The sequence below is a fragment of the Mesoplodon bidens genome (genome assembly GCF_964165515.1).
Source record: "Mesoplodon bidens genome assembly, chromosome: 2".
Taxonomy (NCBI): domain Eukaryota; kingdom Metazoa; phylum Chordata; class Mammalia; order Artiodactyla; family Ziphiidae; genus Mesoplodon; species Mesoplodon bidens.
The window spans coordinates 85,034,539-85,054,906 of record NC_138177.1 but is presented as its reverse complement, the minus strand read 5'-3'; the positions used below and the strand labels follow the sequence as shown (position 1 = coordinate 85,054,906).

At 39.8% G+C, this 20,368-nt stretch overlaps 1 protein-coding gene across 2 annotated transcripts in view; it reads right to left on the bottom strand.

The window, feature by feature from the left end:
• TRIM33 (tripartite motif containing 33) overlaps positions 1–20,368 on the bottom strand; it is a 154,634-nt gene extending 134,266 nt beyond the window's left edge. For both annotated transcript variants that reach the window (XM_081225550.1, XM_081225551.1), the window contains exon 1: positions 19,795–20,368. In XM_081225550.1, the coding sequence (XP_081081676.1) occupies positions 19,795–20,320 (526 nt within the window). In that variant the 5' untranslated portion in view covers positions 20,321–20,368. The remainder of the gene's footprint in view (positions 1–19,794) is intronic.

Sequence of the window (20,368 nt, the reverse complement as noted above, 5' to 3'; positions counted from 1 at the left end):
GAATCTGGCAGTAGACCTGTGAAGTGCTCAAGTGTAACATGACGCTATGACACATCAACTGAGAACCATTCACCTAATTCCATTTTGAACATGTAAAAACTTGAGTGTTTTTAGAAGTGAGAAGAACAGGTAGGTAAATTTCAGAAGTATGTTATAATATGGGTTTGGTACAGAATTAGTAAAATTCTGAAGGCACCTATACCATCAGTTAAGCAGACTTTTGTGAACTTGCTAATCACCATTTTTCAGCATTTCAATCACTTTACCAAATCTGACTAGACAATTCTCTTACTTTTTCCCTTACTAGTAAAAATACTAGTCATTCTAATGATGCTTAATTCTTTTTTTTTTATTTTTTTTTTGAGGCAAAGAATACAACTTTATTTGGGAAGCCAGCAGACCTAGAAGATGGCAGACTAGTGTCTCTGAAAAACCATCTTCTAATGATGCTTAATTCTTATTAAAATATTACATCGCTTACTGAAACACTCTAAAGGAAAAAGTTTACATAAATAGTTAAGCTTTTAAAACTATGATTTATAACTAATTATAAATTAATTATATCCAACTCAGATAAAAGTAACTAATCAGATTCCGAATAAGGGCAAAGGTAGAAAACTGGCAGTCTGGTATCATCTGATCAGGAAGGAGTATTTTTTAAGTTTAAATTTTACTGCTTTTAGGCAAGGCAAGCTTTGATACTCCGTAAGCCTTACACTAGGATGCCCCTGAAGGCATCTATCTGAGGCTGGTCTATTCTCCCCACACGGGAGAGCCACTTTTAGGTAAAATTTTACCTCTCTGCCTCAGTTCATTTGTTTAAAAAACAAAAGAGAATAATATTACCTGAGAAAATTTTTATAAGCAAATAAAATAACCTAAAAAAAATTTAAACTGAAGCTGATATTATTCTACAGGTAAGGAACATGAAGTCTAGTCAGATTCAAATAAACCTACCCTTATCTAATTCTCTCCTGCCATTACTAATTCAGATAACCCACCTTGAAACCATACAACAAAGTAGGGAATGGAAAACAGAGAAAGAAAATTGGATCAAAGTTAAAACAGCCTGGATTACAGCCAAAAGCCTAAGAGCCAAAATCAGTCACACTGTATGCACATGAGAAAGGGGACCATCACCTGCCAACCAACATTAAGAGCAAAAGCTGTGAATTTCAGCCATGACTAATCTCTACTTCTAAGCCATATTTCAAAGTAAAAAACAGTGGTTTCATTTTTTTACTTTTAAGAAATTCTGCCACGATGAAATATTTCATTCTAAATTTTCTAATTTATCTGTCCAATGCTTTCCTGTGAATTGGGAATATCATGTCCCATACTTAGTCTGGTATTGTCCACATATGTTATACTTTTTTAGCAAAGCTATATGGTAAAAGTGCATAACATACACTTTGCCATTAAAGGAAAATAACCCACATTCCACTGTGTCTTAAAAGTGTGACATTTTAAATCCACAATTCTCTTGTTTGAAAAGATAAGTATGCACTGGTAACAAATATTTTTGTAAATGTCATGCTATACTTACACATATGCCTATCAATTGATAACTATTTCACTGCAATCTGTAGTGCACCAAAAGTCATTACAAAGCAATAAATAACACACAGAGTCTTTGTCACAACTACTCATTTTGCCACTGTAGCATGAAAGCAGTCATACACAATACATAAACAAACGGGCTTAAATGTCTCCCAAAAATTTAACATGAAAACAAATTTGAATTTCATAAAATTTTCACATCACAAAGTATTCTTCTTTTGATTTTTTTTCAATGATTTAAAAATGTAAAAATCATTCCTAGCCCACAAGTCATATAAAACCAGGCAGCACGAAGGTGGCATAATAGGAGGACATGGAATTTGCATCTCCTCACAACTAGGGCACCTACCAGGAACCGGTGGGGGACCATGGTCTCCTAAGGGCACAGGAGGAACCCCCAGCGACTGGTTGTTTCACACATAGTTTTACTTTTCCTAACATATTTTTTATCTTTCTAATTTTTTTTTATTCTTTGATATCGTACTGCTCCTTTTTTTCTTTCATTTTTTTTTTAACTGTGCCACGAAGCTTGCAGGATCGTGGTTCTCGGGCCAGAGGTTGGGCCCGAGCTCCTGTGGTGGGAGTTCCGAGTCCAAACCACTGGACTAACAGAGAACCTCAGAGGTCACGGAATATCAATCAGAGAAAGGCCACCCGGAGGTCCTCATCTCAGCACCAAGACCCAGCTCAATCCAACTGCCTGCAAACTCCAGTGCTGGATGTCTCAGGCCAAACAACCAGTAAGACAGGAATACAGCACCAACAGTTTAAAAAAAAAAAAAAAAAAAAAAAAAAAATATATATATATATATATATGTATGTTACAGAGGAAGGAGCAAGGTAAAAACCTACAAGACCAAATAAATGAAGACAAAATAGGCAACCTACCTGAAAAAGAATTCAGAGTAATGATAGTAAAGATGATCCAAAATCTCAGTAACAGAATAGAGAAAATACAAAAAACATTTAACAAGGATCTAGAAGAACTAAAGAGCAAACAGTGATGAACAACACAATTACTGAAATTAAAAATACTCGAGTAGGAATCAATAAAAGAATAACTGAGGCAGAAGAACGGATAAATGAGCTGGAAGATAAAATGGTGGAAATAACTGCCAGGGAGCAGAATAAAGAAAAAAGAATGAACAGAAAAGAGGACAGTCTCAGAGACCTCTGGAACAACATTAAACGCACCAACACTCAAATTACAGAGGTCCCAGAAGAAGAAAAGAAGAAAGGGTCTGAGAAAATATTTGAAAAGATTATAGTAGAAAACTTCCCTAACATGGGAAAGGAAACAGTCAATCAAGTCCAGGAAGCAAAGAGAGTACCATAAAGGATAAACCCAAAGAGAGACACGCTGAGACACATATTAATTAAACTATCAAAAATTAAATACAAAGAAAAATACTGAAAGCAGCAAGGGAAAAACAACAAATAACATAAAAGGGGATCCCCAGAAAGTTAACAACTGATCTTTTGGCAGAAACTCTGCAAGCCAGAAGGGAGTGGAAGGATGTATTTAAAGTGATGAAAGGGAAAAACCTACAACAAAGATTACTCTACCCAGCAAGGATCTCATTCAGATTCCACGGAGAAATTAAAACCTTTACAGACAAGCAAAAGTTAAGAGAATTGAGCACCACCAAACCAGCTCTACAACAAATGCTAAAGGAACTTCTCTAGGCAGAAAACACAAGAGAAGGAGAAGACCTATAATAACAAACCCAGAACAATTAAGAAAATGGTAATACGGACATACATATCAATAACTACATTAAATGTAAATGGATTAAGTGCTCCAACCAAAAGACACAGACTGGCTGAATGGATACAAAAACAAGGCCCGTACATATGCTGTCTACCAGAGACCCAAATCAGACCCAGGGACGCATACAGAATGAAATCGAGGGCATGGAGAAAGACATTCCATGCAAATGGAAATCAAAAGAAAGCTAGAATAGCAATTCTCATATCAGACAAAGCAGACATTAAAATAAAAACTACTGCAAGAGACAATGAAGGACACTACATAAAGATCAAGGAATCAATCCAAGAAGAAGACATAACAATTGTAAATATTTATGCACCCAATACAGGAGCACTTCAATACATAGAGCAAATGGTAACACCCATAAAAGGGGAAATCAACAGTAACAAAATAATACTACGGGTCGTTAACACCCCACTTTCACCAATGGACAGATCATCCAAAGTGAAAATAAATAAGGAAACACAAGCTTTAAAAGACACATTAAATAAGATGGACTTAATTGATATTTATAGGACATTCCATCCAAAAACAACAGAATACACTTTCTTGTCAAGTGCTCATGGAACACTCTCCAGGACAGACCATATCTTGGGTCACAAATCAAGCCTTGGTAAATTTAAGAAAACTGAAATCGTATCAAGTATCTTTTCTGAACACAACGCTATGAGGCTAAATATCAGTTACAGAAAGAAAACTGTAAAAAAATACAAACACATGGAGGCTAAACAATACGCTACTAAATAACCAAGACATCACTGAAGAAATCAAAGAGGAAATCAAAAAATACCCAGAAACAAATGACAATGAAAACACGATAACCCAAAACCTATGGGATGCAGCAAAAGCAGTTCTAAGCGGGAAGATCATAGGAATACAATCCTACCTCAAGAAACAAAAAAAATCTCAAATAAACAACCTAAACTTACACTTAAAGCAATTAGAGAAAGGAGAACAAAAAAAACCCAAAGTTAGCAGAAGGAAACATCATAAAGATCAGAACAGAAATAAATGAAAAAGAAATGAAAGAAACAATAGCAAAGATCAATCAAACTAAAAGCTGGTTCTTTGAGAAGATAAACAAAATTGTTCAACCGCTGGTCAAACTCATCAAGAAAAAAGGGAGAAGACTCAAATCAACACAATTAGAGATGAAAAAGGAGAAGTAACAACTGACACTGCAGAAATACAAAGGATCATGAGAGATTACTACAAGCAACTATATGGCAATAAAATGGATAACTTGGAAGAAATAAACAAATTCTTAGAAAAGCACAACCTTCCAAGACTGAATCAGGAAAAAATAGAAAATATAAACAGACCAATCACAAGCACTGAAATTGCAACTGTGATTAAAAAATTCCAACAAACCAATGCCCAGGACCAGATGGCTTCACAGGCAAATTTTATCATTTAGAGAAGAGGTAACACCTATCCTTCTCAAACTCTTCCAAAATATAAAAGACGGAGGAGCACTCCCAAACTCATTCTATACAGCCACCATCACCCTGATACCAAAACCAAAGATGTCACAAAAAAAGAAACTACAGGCCAGGGCTTCCCTAGTGGCGCAGTGGCTGAGAGTCCGCCTGCCAATGCAGGGGACATGGGTTCATGCCCCGGTCCGGGAAGATCCCCCATGCCACAGAGCGGCTGGGCCCGTGAGCCATGGCCGCTGAGCCTGTGCATCTGGAGTCTGTGCTCCGCAACAGGAGAGGCCACAACAGTGAGAGACCCGCGTACCACAAAAAAAAAAAAAAAAAAAAAAAATCCTCAACAAAATACTAGCAAACAGAATCCAACAGCACATTAAAAGAATCATACACCATGATCAAGTAGGGTTTATCCCAGGAATGTAAGGGTTCTTCAATATATGCAAATCAATCAGTGTGATACACCATATTAACAAACTGAAGCATAAAAACTATATGATAATCTCAATAGATGCAGAAAGAGCTTTCAACAAAATTCAACACCCATTTATGATAAAAACTTGCCAGAAAATAGGCATAGAGAGAACCTACCTCAACATAATAAAGGCCATATATGACACACCTACAGCCAACATTGTTCTCAATGGTGAAAAACTGAAACCATTTCCTCTAAGATCAGGAACAAGACAAGGATGTCCACTCTCACCACTACCGTTCAACACAGTTTTGGAAGTTTTAGCCAAAGCAATCAGAGAAGAAAAAGAAATAAAAGGAATCCAAATTGGAAAAGAAGTAATTGGCACTGCTTGCAGATGACATGACACTATACACAGAGAATCCTAAAGATGCAACCAGATAACTACTAGAGCTAATCAATGAATTTGGTAAAGTAGCAGGATACAAAATGTATGCACAGAAATCTCTTGCATTCCTATACACTAATGATGAAAAATCTGAAAGAGAAATTAAGGAAACACTCCCATTTACCACTGCAACAAAAAGAATAAAATACCTAAGAATAAACCTACCTAAAGAAAGAAAAGACCTGTATGCAGAACACATAAGACACTGATGAAAGAAATTAAAGATGATACAAACAGATGGAGAGATGTACCATGTTCTTGGGTTGGAAGAATTAACATTGTGAAAATGACTATACTACCCAAACCTATCTACAGATTCAGTGCAATCCCTATCAAACTACCAATGGCATTTTTCACAGACCTAGAAAAAATTGCAAAATTTGTATGGAAACACAAAAGACCCCAAATAGCCAAAGCAATCTTGAGAACGAAAAACGGAGCTGGAGGAATCAGGCTCCCTGACTTCAGACTCTACTACAAAGCTACAGTAATCAAGACAGTATGGTACTGGCACAAAAACAAAAATATAGATCAATGGAACAGGACAGAAAGCCCAGAGATAAACCCACGCACACATGGTCACCTTATCTTTGATAAAGGAGGCAAGAGTATACAATTGCGAAAAGACAACCTCTTCAATAAGTGGTGCTGGGAAAACAGGACAGCTACATATAAAGGAATGAAATTAGAACGCTACCTAACACCAGATATAAAAATACTGAAAATGGATTAATGACCTAAATGTAAGGTTATAAAACTTAGAGGAAAACAGAGGCAGAACAGTCTATGACAAAAATCACAGCAAAATCCTTTTTTGATCCACCTCCTAGAGAAGTGGAAATAAAAACAAAAATAAACAAATTGGACCTAATGAAACTTAAAAGCTTTTGCACAGCAAAGGAAACCGTAAAAACAGATGAAAAGGCAACCCTCAGAATGGGAGAAAATATTTGCAAACGAAGCAACTTACAAAGGATTAATCTCCAAAATATACAAGCACCTCATGCAGCTCAATATCAAAAAAACAAACAACCCAATCCAAAAATGGGCAGAAGAACTAAATAGCCATTTCTCCAAAGATATACATACAGATTGCCAACAAACACATAAAAAGATGCTCAACATCACTAATCATTAGAGAAATGCAAATCAAAACTACAGTGAGGTATCACCTCACACCAGTCAGAGTGGCCATCATCAAAAAATCTACAAACAAGGGCTTCCCTGGTGGTGCAGTGGTTGAGAGTCCGCCTGCTGATTCAAGGGATGCGGGTTCATGCCCCAGTCTGGGAAGATCCCACATGCCGTGGAGCGGCTGGGCCCGTGGGCCATGGCTGCTGGGCCTGTGCGTCTGGAGTCTGTGCTCCGCAGCGGGAGAGGCCACAGCGGTGAGAGGCCCGCGTACCGCAAAAAAAAAAAAAAAAAAAAAAAATCTACAAACAATAAACACTAGAGAGGGTGTGGAGAAAAAGGAACCCTCTTGCACTGTTCGTGGGAATGTAAACTGATATAGCCACTACGGAGAACAGTATGGAGGTTCCTTAAAAAACCAAACATAAGGGCTTCCCTGGTGGCGTAGCAGTTAAGAATCTATCTGCCAATGCAGGGGACACAGTTTCGAGCCCTGGTCTGGGAAGATCCCACATGCCGCGGAGCAACTAAGCTCGTGTACCACAACCACTGAGCCTGCGCTCTAGAGCCTATGAGCCTCAACTACTGAAGCCCGCAAGCCTAGAGCCTGTGTTCCTCAACGAGAAGCCACCACAATGAGAAGCCCATGCACCTCAAGGAAGAGTAGCCCCCACTGCTGCAACTAGAGAAAGCCCGCACGCAGCAACAAAGACCCAACTCAGCCATAAATAAATAAATAAATAAATAAATAAATAAATAAATAAATAAATAAATAAATAAATATTTTTTTAGAAACTAAAAATAGAACTACCATATGACCCAGCAATCCCACTACTGGGCATATACTGTGAGAAAACCATAATTCAAAAAGAATCATGTAGGGCTTCCCTGGTGGTGCAGTGGTTGAGAATCTGCTTGCCAATACAGAGGACACGGGTTCGAGCCCGGGTCTGGGAAGACCCCACATGCAGCAGAGCAACTGGGCCCGTGAGCCACAACTACTGAGCCTGCACGTCTGGAGCCTGTGCTCCGCAACGAGAGGCTGCAACAGTGAGAGGCCCACGCACCACGATGAAAAGTGGCCCCCGCTCGCTGCAACTAGAGAAAGCCCTCGCACAGAAACAAAGACCCAACACAGCCAAAAATAAAAAAAATAAAAAATAAAAGAGTCATGTACCACAATGTTCACTGCAGCACTATTTACAATAGCCAGGACACGGAAGCAACTTAAATGTCCTTCGACAGTGGTATAGATAAAGAAGATGTGACACATATATACAATGGAATATTACTCAGCCCTAAAAAGAAACGAAATTGAGTTATCTGTACGAGGTGGATGGACCTAGAGTCTGTCACACAGAGTGAAGTATGACAAAGAGCAAAACAAATAGAGTATCCTAACACATATATATGGAATCTAAAAAAAAAAAAAGGTTCTGATGAACCTAGGGGCAGGACAGGAATAACATGCAGATGCAGAGAATAGACTTGAGGCCACAGGGAGGGGGAAGGGTAAAGCTGGGACGAAGTGAGAGAGTAACACTGACATACCTACGCTACCAAATGTAAAACAGATAGCTAGTGGGAAGCAGCAGCATCGCACAGGGAGATCAGCTCGGTGCTTTGCGACCACCTAGAGGGGTGGGATAGGGAGGGTGGAAGGGAGACGCAAGGTGGGGGGATATGGGGATATACGTATGCATGTAACTGGTTCACTTTGTTACATAGCGGAAACTAACACAACATTGTAAAGCTATTATACTCCAATAAAGATATTGAAAAATGACAACAACAACAACCAGGCAGCAGGTTAGATTTGGCCCATGGGCAGTATTTTGCCAACCCCTGATCTAAAGTAAGGTCCAACAATTAACAAGCACAGAACTTCCAATTAGCATTTTATTGCCTCACTCAAATAGGCAAAGAACCAAAGATTATCCACTGTTTAAGGAAGCCTTTGAGACAAGAAGAGATAAAGATAGAAAGAAAAAAACAAAGTTAGAAAATAAAGTCAAGGACTTCCCTAGTGGCGCAGTGGTTAAGACTCCCGTGCTCCCAATGTAGGGGGCCTGGGTTTGATCCCTGGTCAGGGAACTAGATCCCACATGCATGCTGCAACTAAGAGTTCACATGCTGCAACTAAGACCCAATACAACCAAATAAATAAATAAACCAATATTTTTTTTTTAAAAAAAGAGAAAGGGAAGTAAGAATATAAAGTCAAGGTGATCTTTCAGAATGTCAGTTGAATAAGAAAGTAAAGAGAAGGGGAATTCCCTGTTGGTCCAGTGGTTAAGACTTGGCACTTTCACTGCCGAGAGCCCCGGTTCCATCCCTGGTTAGGGAACTAAGATTCCACAGGCGGCTCGGTGAGGCCAGAAAAAAAAAAGAAAGAAAGAAAGAAAAGAGAAGGAAAGCATAAAAGAAAACGTAGGAGAGAGTACGAACCCACGAGCTCCAACATTCAAATAGAAACAGTTCCAAAACGAGTGAGGGAAAGCGGGGCTTGAAGGGGAAGGGCATGAAGAGAGAGGGTCCTTATGAAAATATTTTTTAAGTTTAAACTTTTTCTTACTATAAATGAAGAGTAGAAGACTAACAGAAAAAGCACAGTGAACTTTTAAAAACGATTAAAGGAAAAAAAATAGAAACAATCACTGTATTCCAGGAAAGGATGAAGAAATATTAAAAGGTTCCAAGAAGAGGTAAATAATAAAACCCAATTGGGGTTGTACCAGGGAGCAAAATCAGACTAGCATGAGCAACACTGACTACTTTAAAACACGGGAAGAGATACCTTCAAAGATCTGAGGAAAAACAAATTTTAACCTGGAATTCCATATCCAGTCAAACTACCATTTAAATAGAAGAAAAAAAATAAAGAGCTTCAAAAATGCAAAGGCTCCGAAATTTTACTCTTAACAATTCTTTCTTAGTATGTACAAACAAGGGAGTAAACAAAGAATGGGGAAGCCTGTGTAAAATAATTAGAAGCAAAACTCTCCTCATAAGGCAGGCTTGAAAGATTACACCCTCAGTTAGAAGGGTGCATAAGCAAATAATAATGATAGTAAAACTTTTTAAAAAAATAAATCAATTAGCATAGAAAAAAAAAAAAACTGTCACTCCCTGGTTTCAGAGTGAGGGAAAAAATTTTCTCCTGAGAAGTTTCAAATACAGGTTAGCCTATAAGGTAAACTCTAAATCAACAACTGCCAGTTCTAAGAAACACCAAACTAAAAATTAACATCAGTGAATTTTCACTGGTGGTACCTGACAGAAGCAAGGGCAAAATACTCTTTGGAGGCTTGTTTCCAAAAACCAGGTCTGGCAGGGTTCATAGTTAAAGCCCTAGTAAACACACTCAAACTCCAAAACTATAAAACACTGGAGAACACCATCTACAATAATCAGGAATAGGCAGAAGCAAGTAATAGTAAAACAGGACCTCAAGAACTTTAGATAATGGAATTATCAACTATAAATATGAAATCAGTACACTTCAGATATTTAAAAAATAAGAAGTAAAATGAAAAACAAGAAAACAAAGCAAACTCAGCTAAATGTAATTTAAGGGAAACCATTTATAGTAAAAACAAAATACAAAATATATCAGAATAACTCATAAAAGACGTGCAAGACTTTGCTAGGAAAAAAGCTATATAATATTCAAAAATAAAAGATTTAAGCAAATGGAAAGGCATGCAATGTTTCTGAACAGGCAGATACCATATTGTAAAGATAGCATTTTCTCCCAAATTAATCTATATATTCAAAGCAATTCCAACAAAAATGCTGACAAGTTTCTAAAATGAACTTTCACAACATGAATCTAATGTGTTTAAGAGCTAAAAGCCAAGATCAGTCAAGATAATCTTTAAGATGAACAAGGTATATGTGGAGGCGGATGAAATTACCTTAATGAATAACAAAGTTTACTATAGCTTTATAATAAGCAATAAAGGCAGAAAAATGGGGGGAAAACTGATTTTTAAAAAACCTCTCATATATCAAAAGACAGCTCTCTAAAGAGTAAAGGAAAAAGTCAAGTGTATTAGTTTATTGCTGTGTAACAAACTACCCCAAAACTTAATGGGGTAAAACAATAATTCCTTATCTTTCAGTTTCTTTGAGTCAGGAATCTGGGAGTGATATGGCAAGTGGTTCTCTCTGAGCCTCTAATGAGGCTGCAGTCAGATGTCAGCCAGGACTGCAGTCACCTGAAAGCCTGACCATGCTGGAATATCCACCTCCAAAGTGGCCCATTCCCATGGCTGGGACGTTGGTGCTGGATGTTAAAAGACCCCAGTTCTTTACAGAACTGCAAGAGTGATAGTTGTTTTCGCCTAGAACAAGGAATCCAAAGAGTAAGGAAAAAGCTGTATACCTTTAATGAAGCCTCAGAAGTCACTGTTAATTCTGCTATACTCTTTTGGTCACCCAAACAAGCTCTGAGTCCCTGTGAGCAGAGACTAAAGAAGGGTGTGAATACCAGAAGAGAAGAACACTGGGGCCACCTCAGAGGCTGGCTACCACACTAAGCCATAGTAGGCTAAGAATAAATCTTCAATTTACATAACCAACAAAGGATGAGTATGTAGACCTTATCAAGAATTCTTGTAAATCAAAACAAAAAAACGTTAGCAAACTAAAAAAAATATAAGACATGTGGACAAGTAATTCACAGAAGCAACAACATAAATCGCACGTAACAAGCATTCAAAAAGTATTTTTCCAGGGCTTCCCTGGTGGCGCAGTGGTTGAGAGTCCGCCTGCCGATGCAGGGGGCACGGGTTCGTGCCCCGGTCCGGGAGGATCCCACATGCTGCGGAGCGGCTGGGCCCGTGAGCCATGGCTGCTGAGCCTGCGAGTCCGGAGCCTGTGCTCCGCAACGGGAGAGGCCGCAACAGTCAGACGCCTGCGTACCGCAAAAAAAAAAAAAAAAAAAAAAGATGCATTTTTCCCTAGAACCACATAATTCATGCTATTTACGTATCATAAAGGCATATAATTTAAATATTTTTCTAAAAATGATGCATTTATGTTCATTCATCCTTGTTTTTTCCCACTTCCCCTTGAGACCAATGTCCATTCTGGAAGCTGGCTAAGGATGAAGGTACAATTTGTGGCCACAGAGGAGACACAGATTAATGTATCCAACACCATGATCCCAACCTCAGAACTTGTCCTCTGGAAAATAAAATGATAGAACTCAGTCAAGCAGTAATATATATGAAAAAAAAATCAGCAGATCTACAGCACGCTATTTACAAAAGGTCAATTTTAGTTATTAAGTACTTTTTTCCTCTTTACATTTACATTTTGGGCAAGCTCTTTATGAACTGTGATGGGTACCCCAAAATGAAGGACTATAAATGCATGAATCTGCCACCTTCTACTATTCCATGGTCTGACGCTCTTCTTAATGACTTTACATTATTACTTGGTTATAGCCCCTTTAAAGAAGCAGGTCTCTGGACTTCCCTGGTGGCGCAGTGGTTGAGAGTCCGCCTGCCGATGCAGGGGACACGGGTTCGCGCCCCGGTCCGGGAAGATCCCACATGCCGCAGAGTGGCTGCGCCCGTGAGCCATGACCCCTGAGCCTGCGTGTCCGGAGCCTGTGCTCCGCAACGGGAGAGGCCACAACAGTGAGAGGCCCGCGTACCGCAAAAAAAAAAAAAAAGCAGGTCTCAAACTTTTTGGTCTCAGAATCCCTCTTACATTCTTAATCATCAAGGATCTAAAAAGCTTTTGTTCAGATGGGTTTTATCCATCTATGTGTACAGTATTAGAAATAAAAACTGAGGATTTTAAAATATTTTATTTAATATTGTAATAAATAATTGTTAATAGCAAGTTAATAATCTGTTTCATTAAAATTAAATATTTTATTAATTCATTTAAAAATAAACACATTAAAAAATAAATAAAAATAAACACACTGCATGTTTAAATAACATTTTTAACAGAAATAACTAATTTCCAAAACCAAAAAATTTTTTAGTAAAGAGTGGCACTGATTTCACTTTTAAATCTCTTTAATGTTTAGTTTAATAGAAGATGTCTGTATATATGCTTTTGCATTTAATCTGTTGTGAGAGATTGTTTTGTTTGAAGACTATAAAGAAAACTTGGCCTCATATAACCATGTACTTAAGAAAAGGGAAGAGTATTTTAATAGTCTTTTCAGACAATCTGTGGATATTCTTCTTTGATACACTCAAAAAATTTAAAGTGTTTTTATTTATCTCTTAAACATCAGTTGCAATGTGAAATTTCAAACTATAGAGATGAACTTTTACTACACCCTTACATTAAAATCTATTGGTCTACTCTGCACTTTGAATCTTTTTCTTACGCCTGATTTTGTAACATGATGCATTGGTCATTTGGGAAATACTGGTTCACTATGTAGATCTTCCAAATGTTGACATTTCATTGCACAATATCAAAAAAAAAAACACTGTTAATATCACTACCAATCTCATCAGAAAAGGCTTTAAATATTGAGAAGCTGTCAAGCTCATGGTGGCATATACAAGCTTCCCAAAAATCCTAATTTTCATTTAAAAGCTCAATTTTTATCATTGGCAACATATAACAACATCAGTTGTTTCTCTTGAAGTGACAAGGCTCAATTCATTCAGTTTTAAGAAAATATCTGCCAAATATCCATTCTTGAAAAACACAGTTTGTTACTCATTCTTTCAAGTAAAAATTATTTTCCAAGAAAAAAAGCAGCTAATTCAACTTGGAATTCAAACAACTGCACAAGTACTTTTCTTATTGCACTTCCGTCTGCAGCAGAAGCACTTTATGCATTATCCCATTTCTTCACACAGAATATTAAGGATAAAGATTTTAAAAATAGGGACGTCCCTGGTGGTCCAGTGGGTACGACTCCGTTCCCGATGCGTGGGGCCCAGATTCAATCCCTGGTCGGGGAACTAGATCCTGCACGCCGCAACTAAGAAGTCCGCATGCCACAACTAAGACCCGGTGCAGCCAAAATAAATAAACTAATTTAAAAAAAAAATTTAAAAACAAGTTTCACTGCTTCATCAAGGACATAAAAGTAAAACTAACGTAATTTTTGTTGGTGGCGGTGGTTTTACTCTAAGTATGTGATGGTAAAGTTACAATAACTTTTAGAGTGCTTCGGAGGCACTATCTTAATTCCTGCTAAGGTGCCAAGCAGTCTTACCCATCATTGCTTTTGTATTATTTATACAAATGTCAGAACAGTGAATAAGGCAAATAATGAATCAGTGTTATAATGAAAACAGTTTCAACTCTGCCAACACCTGAAAGGGTATCAGAGACAATCCCCCCTACCCCCCAACTCAGAGTTTCATGGACCAACTTTGAGAATCTACTTTAAGGTACTATTCTCATTTAGTGTCTGCTAAGAGGAGTATATATAAGGAAATGAAAAGCAGTTAGACTCCCCTAACTGAAATTTTTGGTGTACAGATATTAGACCTTGTAAAAACTTAGGATTTAGAACATTAGTTTACAAGTTTTTACACTGTAAGTTTTAGGCAGCTGAAGAGAGGTTTGGAATACAAATGACTTTCTCTGGTGTGCTGTACTTCATTAGATGTCAGAAAAACCTAGAAAAACACCAACAATTTGCCTTCCTGCCTCTTCTTTTCTGCTTACTGTGAGATAGAGGTAATCACAAAGGCAACAGCAGTACAATTTATTGGGGGCTTACCAGGCGCCAGGCACTCTATGAAGCAATTTACAATGTATTAACTCATTTAATCCTCACAATTAACACTATGAAATAGGTATTATTATTAGTACTCTCAATTTATGGATGTTAAGTAACATCCACAGTCATTCTAGTAGTATATAGAGCTCAAAAATGAATGCTGGCAGTCTGACTACTGAATTGTGTACATTTCACCAACCACAATGCCATAAGATATTAAAAAGTGTTTTTCTTTGATACGTCTTTAATGACTGATTGCTGATGACTATGTTATCATTCAAAAACTCAAGCATGTTTATGTCAAACAGAGCATTAGAGAAAGTAGGACCTAAAAAAATCCCGAATCAGATAAGCCACACCCAGAACTAGCAAACTGTTAAATATTACATGTACTCCTGGGACAAGAACTTCCAAGAGCTCAAACAGATGATTCCCCTGAGTGGCTCACCATGCTCAGTGATAAAACAGAACCACTGTGAGGAGATGCTCTTCACACTATACCCAGAGGTATTTCCTCCCACTTACCACATGACTGTTGCCATCTCAGACTTTCCACAAAAAGTTGAAGATTCAGAAACAGAATCATTTTTCTACGTTGATTATTCCCCACAAAAGGTAAGAATATTAAACTTATGTAGATGTAAAAAGTTAGCATAAAAGACAATAACAGAATCACAGAGAATTTTACTGGATAGGAGCTCAACTTCATATTGCAAACCTGGAGAGGCTGTCTAGGTGACTTGCCCAAGGCTACACAGCATATTAACAGCAGAAACCGATGCAAGTTACTCCCAGTCCAGATAATCATCCACATCACCATGCTGTCTATGCCTTACTACAAAAGTCTCACCTCCTTCAAGAGTTCATTTGAGAGGTTGTTCAGATGCATCAATACATATTTGTATTTTTACTGATACATTATAGATTTGTACATACCCACTACTGATAACTATTCTGACTGAACCTGAAATAAACCTAAAAAAAATAAAATAAAAATCACAAAAGCACTTTAAAAAGCTCACAACTGAGATTCAACAAATACTAACTAAATTATCTATTTTGATTTTCCTAATATTCCAACAGCACATAAATCAGTCTTTCTCCTCAAAATATTTAAATCCATGTCTCTCAAAGTGTGGCAGGTTCCAGAATCAGAATCACATGATACTTGTTAAAAATTCAAATCCTAGTGTCATCCCCAAGTCAATTGAAACAGTCTCTGAAACTCCCAAAATGGTATTTTAAAAAGCCCTCCAGATGATTCTTATTCATCCAAAAGCTATTTATTGAACATTCACTCTACAATATTCTAGTGGGAAACAAGGAACAAACGAGTAAACAAAAACAAGTAAACATTCTGGATTTTAGTTGTCCTATGAAGAAATAAAGGTAATATGTCAAAGAGTGACCTGGAGGACTACAACTGTCCCTCAGCAATCTCAGGGGATTGGTTCCAAAACCCCCATCAGATACAGAGAGCCAACTGTACCTTAAAAGAGGCAGCCAGACACAGAATTTTCAGGGCAGTGAAAATACTGTGTATGATATTATAATGACGAATACATGTCATTATACATTTGTTCAAACCCTCAGATTGTACAACACTAATAGTGAACCCTAACATAAACTGTGGACTCTGGGTGATTATGATATAGGGCCATCAACTCGAAAAAATGTACCACACTAGTGAGGGATGTTGATAATGGGAGAAGCTATGTAGGTCTGGGGAGAAGGAATATATGGGAAATCTCCATATCTTCCGTTTAATTTTGCTGTAAACCTAAAACTGCTCTTTAAAAATAAAGCCCTAAAAAAAAAAAAAAAGTGATCAAGAGAAGGTCTTTTTGCAGAGGCAACATTTGAAGTGAGGAGCCCTTCACTTAAAAACAGTGGTTCTCTTGGGGTTTTCCTGGTGGCGCAGTGGTTAAGAATCCACCTGCCAATGCAGGGGACATGGGTTTGAGCCCTAGTCTGGGAAGGTCCTACATACCACAGAGCAACTAAGCCCCTGTGACACAACTACTGAGTCTGCACTCTAGAGCCCACATGCCAGAACTACAGAGCCCACGTGCCGCAACTACTGAACCCCGCATGCCTAGAGCCCATGCTCTGCAACAAGAGAAGCCACCGTAACGAGAAGCCCGTGCACCGCAACGAAGAGTAGCCCCCGCTCACCGCCACTAGAGAAAGCCCGCACGCAGCCATGAAGACACAACACAGCCATAAATACATAAATAAATAAATTTTATATATATATAAAAAGAATAGTGGTTCTCAAACTTAGTGTGCATCAAAATCACCTGGAGGACTTACTAAAAATGATTTCTGGTTAGAAGGTCTTGAGTGGGGCCCAAGAATTTGCATTCCTAACAAGATTGCAAATGATGCTGATGCTGCTAGTCCAGAAACCACACTTGGAGAATCATCGATCTAAAGGGAACACCTAAAGGGTTTGAATAACTCTGGTGTGTTAGAGAAACAGAAAAAAAGTCCATTAGAAGGGAGGGTAATGTCATTGTTTCGGGACCACTTAAGATGGCAAATTAAACTACTGTCTATGGATACCCAGACCAGAAATGGAATCACAGGTTGTTCAGTAATACCTTACATTTGCAAAGCATTTCACAGTTTATAAAAGCATTTTCACTTTCATTATTTAATACGATTTAGTGAGATATAAGTGAAGGACTATTAGCTACATGTAGAGATAAAGAAACTGAAGGACAGAAACATGAACCTGAGGGAACCAGAAAACAATTAAGGGGCAGAACTATGTCCCCTGACTCCAAATCCAGTGTTACTTCCAGAACAGCATGTTCGATTTTTTTAAACAGCAAAGCAAAGGATACATACAGGAGTTAATACTAAGTTACTTTCTAGACTCCCTGCCTAAAAACATGATGGCTTCCAGACTTAAATTCGTTTTAGATACCAGTTAGAAAGCAACACTGCCTTAAAATTGACAGTATTTAGTCCCATCTACTTATTTCTCCTAGTTCAAAAACAAAAGATGGAGAAATGAAGAGGGAATTTACACACTATTATTCTCTCTCCTGCATAAGTAACACAGAGCTAATTTCATAACCTCAGTGCCTCAGCCACATCAATCAAACACAATTTTCATCTTGTGTTTACTCTAAATCTCTCACCTAACCCAGGTTCCCACAAGAACACTGAATCCTACATGTCTTACTACACTCAGTGAGGCCATGAGCAGTTAGTTATACACCCATTATCCACCCTCTATATACCCATTATCATTTATAATCTTCTCCATCAATCAAACCGTTACTCTTAACATTCTTATCTGCAGATCTCAATAATACTTCAAACCCCAAACTGAAATCACTATATCCTCCCTCCATCCCACACACACCTGCTTCTGTGCCTGAATTCTTTTATCTGCATTAATAGCACTGCCACCCATCAAACAAGAAACCTGGAACTTGGCCTAGACACGTGTCTCTCTCACTCCAATCTCACTTGGCCTCTCATATCCATTCCCACAGCTACTTACAATTAGTTACCACTAACAATAAACTAGCTGCCATTTCACTAATAACTAGCACGTACTAGTCACTTAACACACTTCATTCTATCAATAACTGTATGAGGTAGGTAATTTTGTCCTTGTAAAATTAATCTGTCCAAGTAACAAGTAGGAAGTGACAAAGTAGGCATCCAAACTCAAATGTTTCTCCCAAAGTCTATACCTTTCCCCCATACCAAAACACTTCCTTCTTTAACACCTTATATCAGTCCTTTACTACCTACTCCAAATGCTAATTTCTCCCCTAGATTACTGCCAGGATTCTCCTAACTGGCCCTGCCTTGGATCTTTTCTTCCCTTACCCTTCAATGTGCCCCCAAGTGATCTTTCTAGATCACAAATGTGATCCTTTTATCTTCCCGATATAAAAATCTGTTAAGGACTCCCTTTAATCTATCTACACTGTACAGGATACATTCTACAGGATGAATCCCAAACCCTTTAGTACAGTTCCACAATCCCTTCCTTACCTGAAGTTCCAAAATTCAAAAGCTTTGAAATTTTAAAGTTTTTTCATAACTCTGCAACAAAACCCACCCTGAATTGCAGGAGGTTATTCGTCTATCCCATTAGAATGATATTCACTGTAGAAACATTAATATTTGATAATGAGTTGTTAACCCAGACCCCGCTGGAGTGTTAGAGACCTTACCAGGAAAAAGAAAAATTTCCAACCTATTCTGATGTCTAAAACACACCTGGTCTCAAGGGTTTCAGATAAGGCACTGCAGACCCCCTACCTATTCAGCCCATCAAACCAACTTAATTTCCACCAATCACCTTACACATCGCTTAGCTCCAGGGATGTGTAAGGTGCTCTGTGCCCTGAAAACTCTCCAACCCAGGGAGCTACTCACCCTTCAAGAAACCTACTCAAGGGTTTCCTTTTCAGTGAAGTTTCCTTGACCTTCTCTTGACTGTGCCACAACCACTGTACCAAGGACCCACCTCCACTGCTGTACCTTATATGTTTGTTTCCCCTATGTTGGACTGTGAATGAGCTCTTCATGGAGTATTTTATCCAATTCTATCTAGCACAATATCCGGAACACTAAGTGTTCATTAATGTACAATGAACTGAAATTCATGCCCAGTTCTCCCTCACTCCCAATTCCCTTCAAAGTTCATTTCTCCTTCACCCCTAAACCTCAAGATTTTTCCCTACCCATGCAGGCCCCTCACAGCTATTTTGCTTCCAGAGTTCCTCCTTCTCAATGTCATCCTATAATTACTCTCTACCAGATGCCTTCTCGTAGCCCCAAATTCTCTAATGCCCTTTAACCTCCCTAGTCCTTCTTTCCCCTAGCTTTGAACAGATCAAATCCTCTCCCTCTAAGGCAATTCATCCTCAGTGCCCTTATCTCTTAACTACTGCCTCAACACCTCTCGCGCCTAGGCCTTCCCTCCAAAATGCTTCTCACAAGCGGATTCCCAGACCCCCTCTTCTCTCGCAGTCCGTTCCACCCGCTCCCGAACCTGCGCTCGGCCAGAGTCCACCCCTTCCCGGCCCGTATCCGCACATCGCGAACCTCCCCTGCAGCCGGTGTCCCCTCCCCCAGCCTCCCGCAGCCGGCACCCCTCCCTTCACCTTCCCCGTATCTCTGGAGGTCCAGCTTCTCGGGAAACTGTCCCAGGAGTGTCTTTCACCTCAGACCCCTTAGGATTACGCCGGTCCGAGCAGCCCCGGGCCCGAACACCTCCGTCCCCAGATCCTCCTCGGCACCGCGAATCCCTTTCGGCCCAGACCTCGGGTCGGGCCTCCCGCTCACCTTGCTGGATGTCGCCGTTGCTGCCCCCCGGGATGGGCACGTTGAGTTGGCGCTCGGGCTCCGGCAGACAGCGCAGGCAGAAAGAGTGAAGACAGGGCAGCAGCTTGGGCTCCGCCTCACGCCGGCTCTGCAGGCTCTGCTGACACACGGCGCAGGTGTCCAGGAGCGAGGCTGGCGGTCCAGGAGGCGGCCCCGCCGAGGGACCCGGAGCAGGAACCGAAGCCGGAGCTGGGGCCGGCGTCGATACCGCCCCCCCGAGAATTCCAGAGCCCACTGAGGCTGCAGGGGCTGAGGCAGCCGGGGCCGAGCCCGAGGAGGCCGCGGCCACCCCCCCGTCGTCGGGCCCGGCCGCGCCGCTCTCCGCGCCGGCCCTGCCGCCTTCCTCCTCCTCCTCCTCCACCAGCACCGCGGCGAGAGGCGGCTCCGCCTCCTGCGCCGCGGGCCCGGCGGCCCCGGCAGTTACCGGCGCGCTGCTGCTGCCCCCGCCGCCGCTCTCAGCCTCGCCACCGCCTTTGTTTTCCGCCATGTTTTCCTCTTTGAACCCGCCGGACCGCCCCGCGCCGCCCGCCGCCGC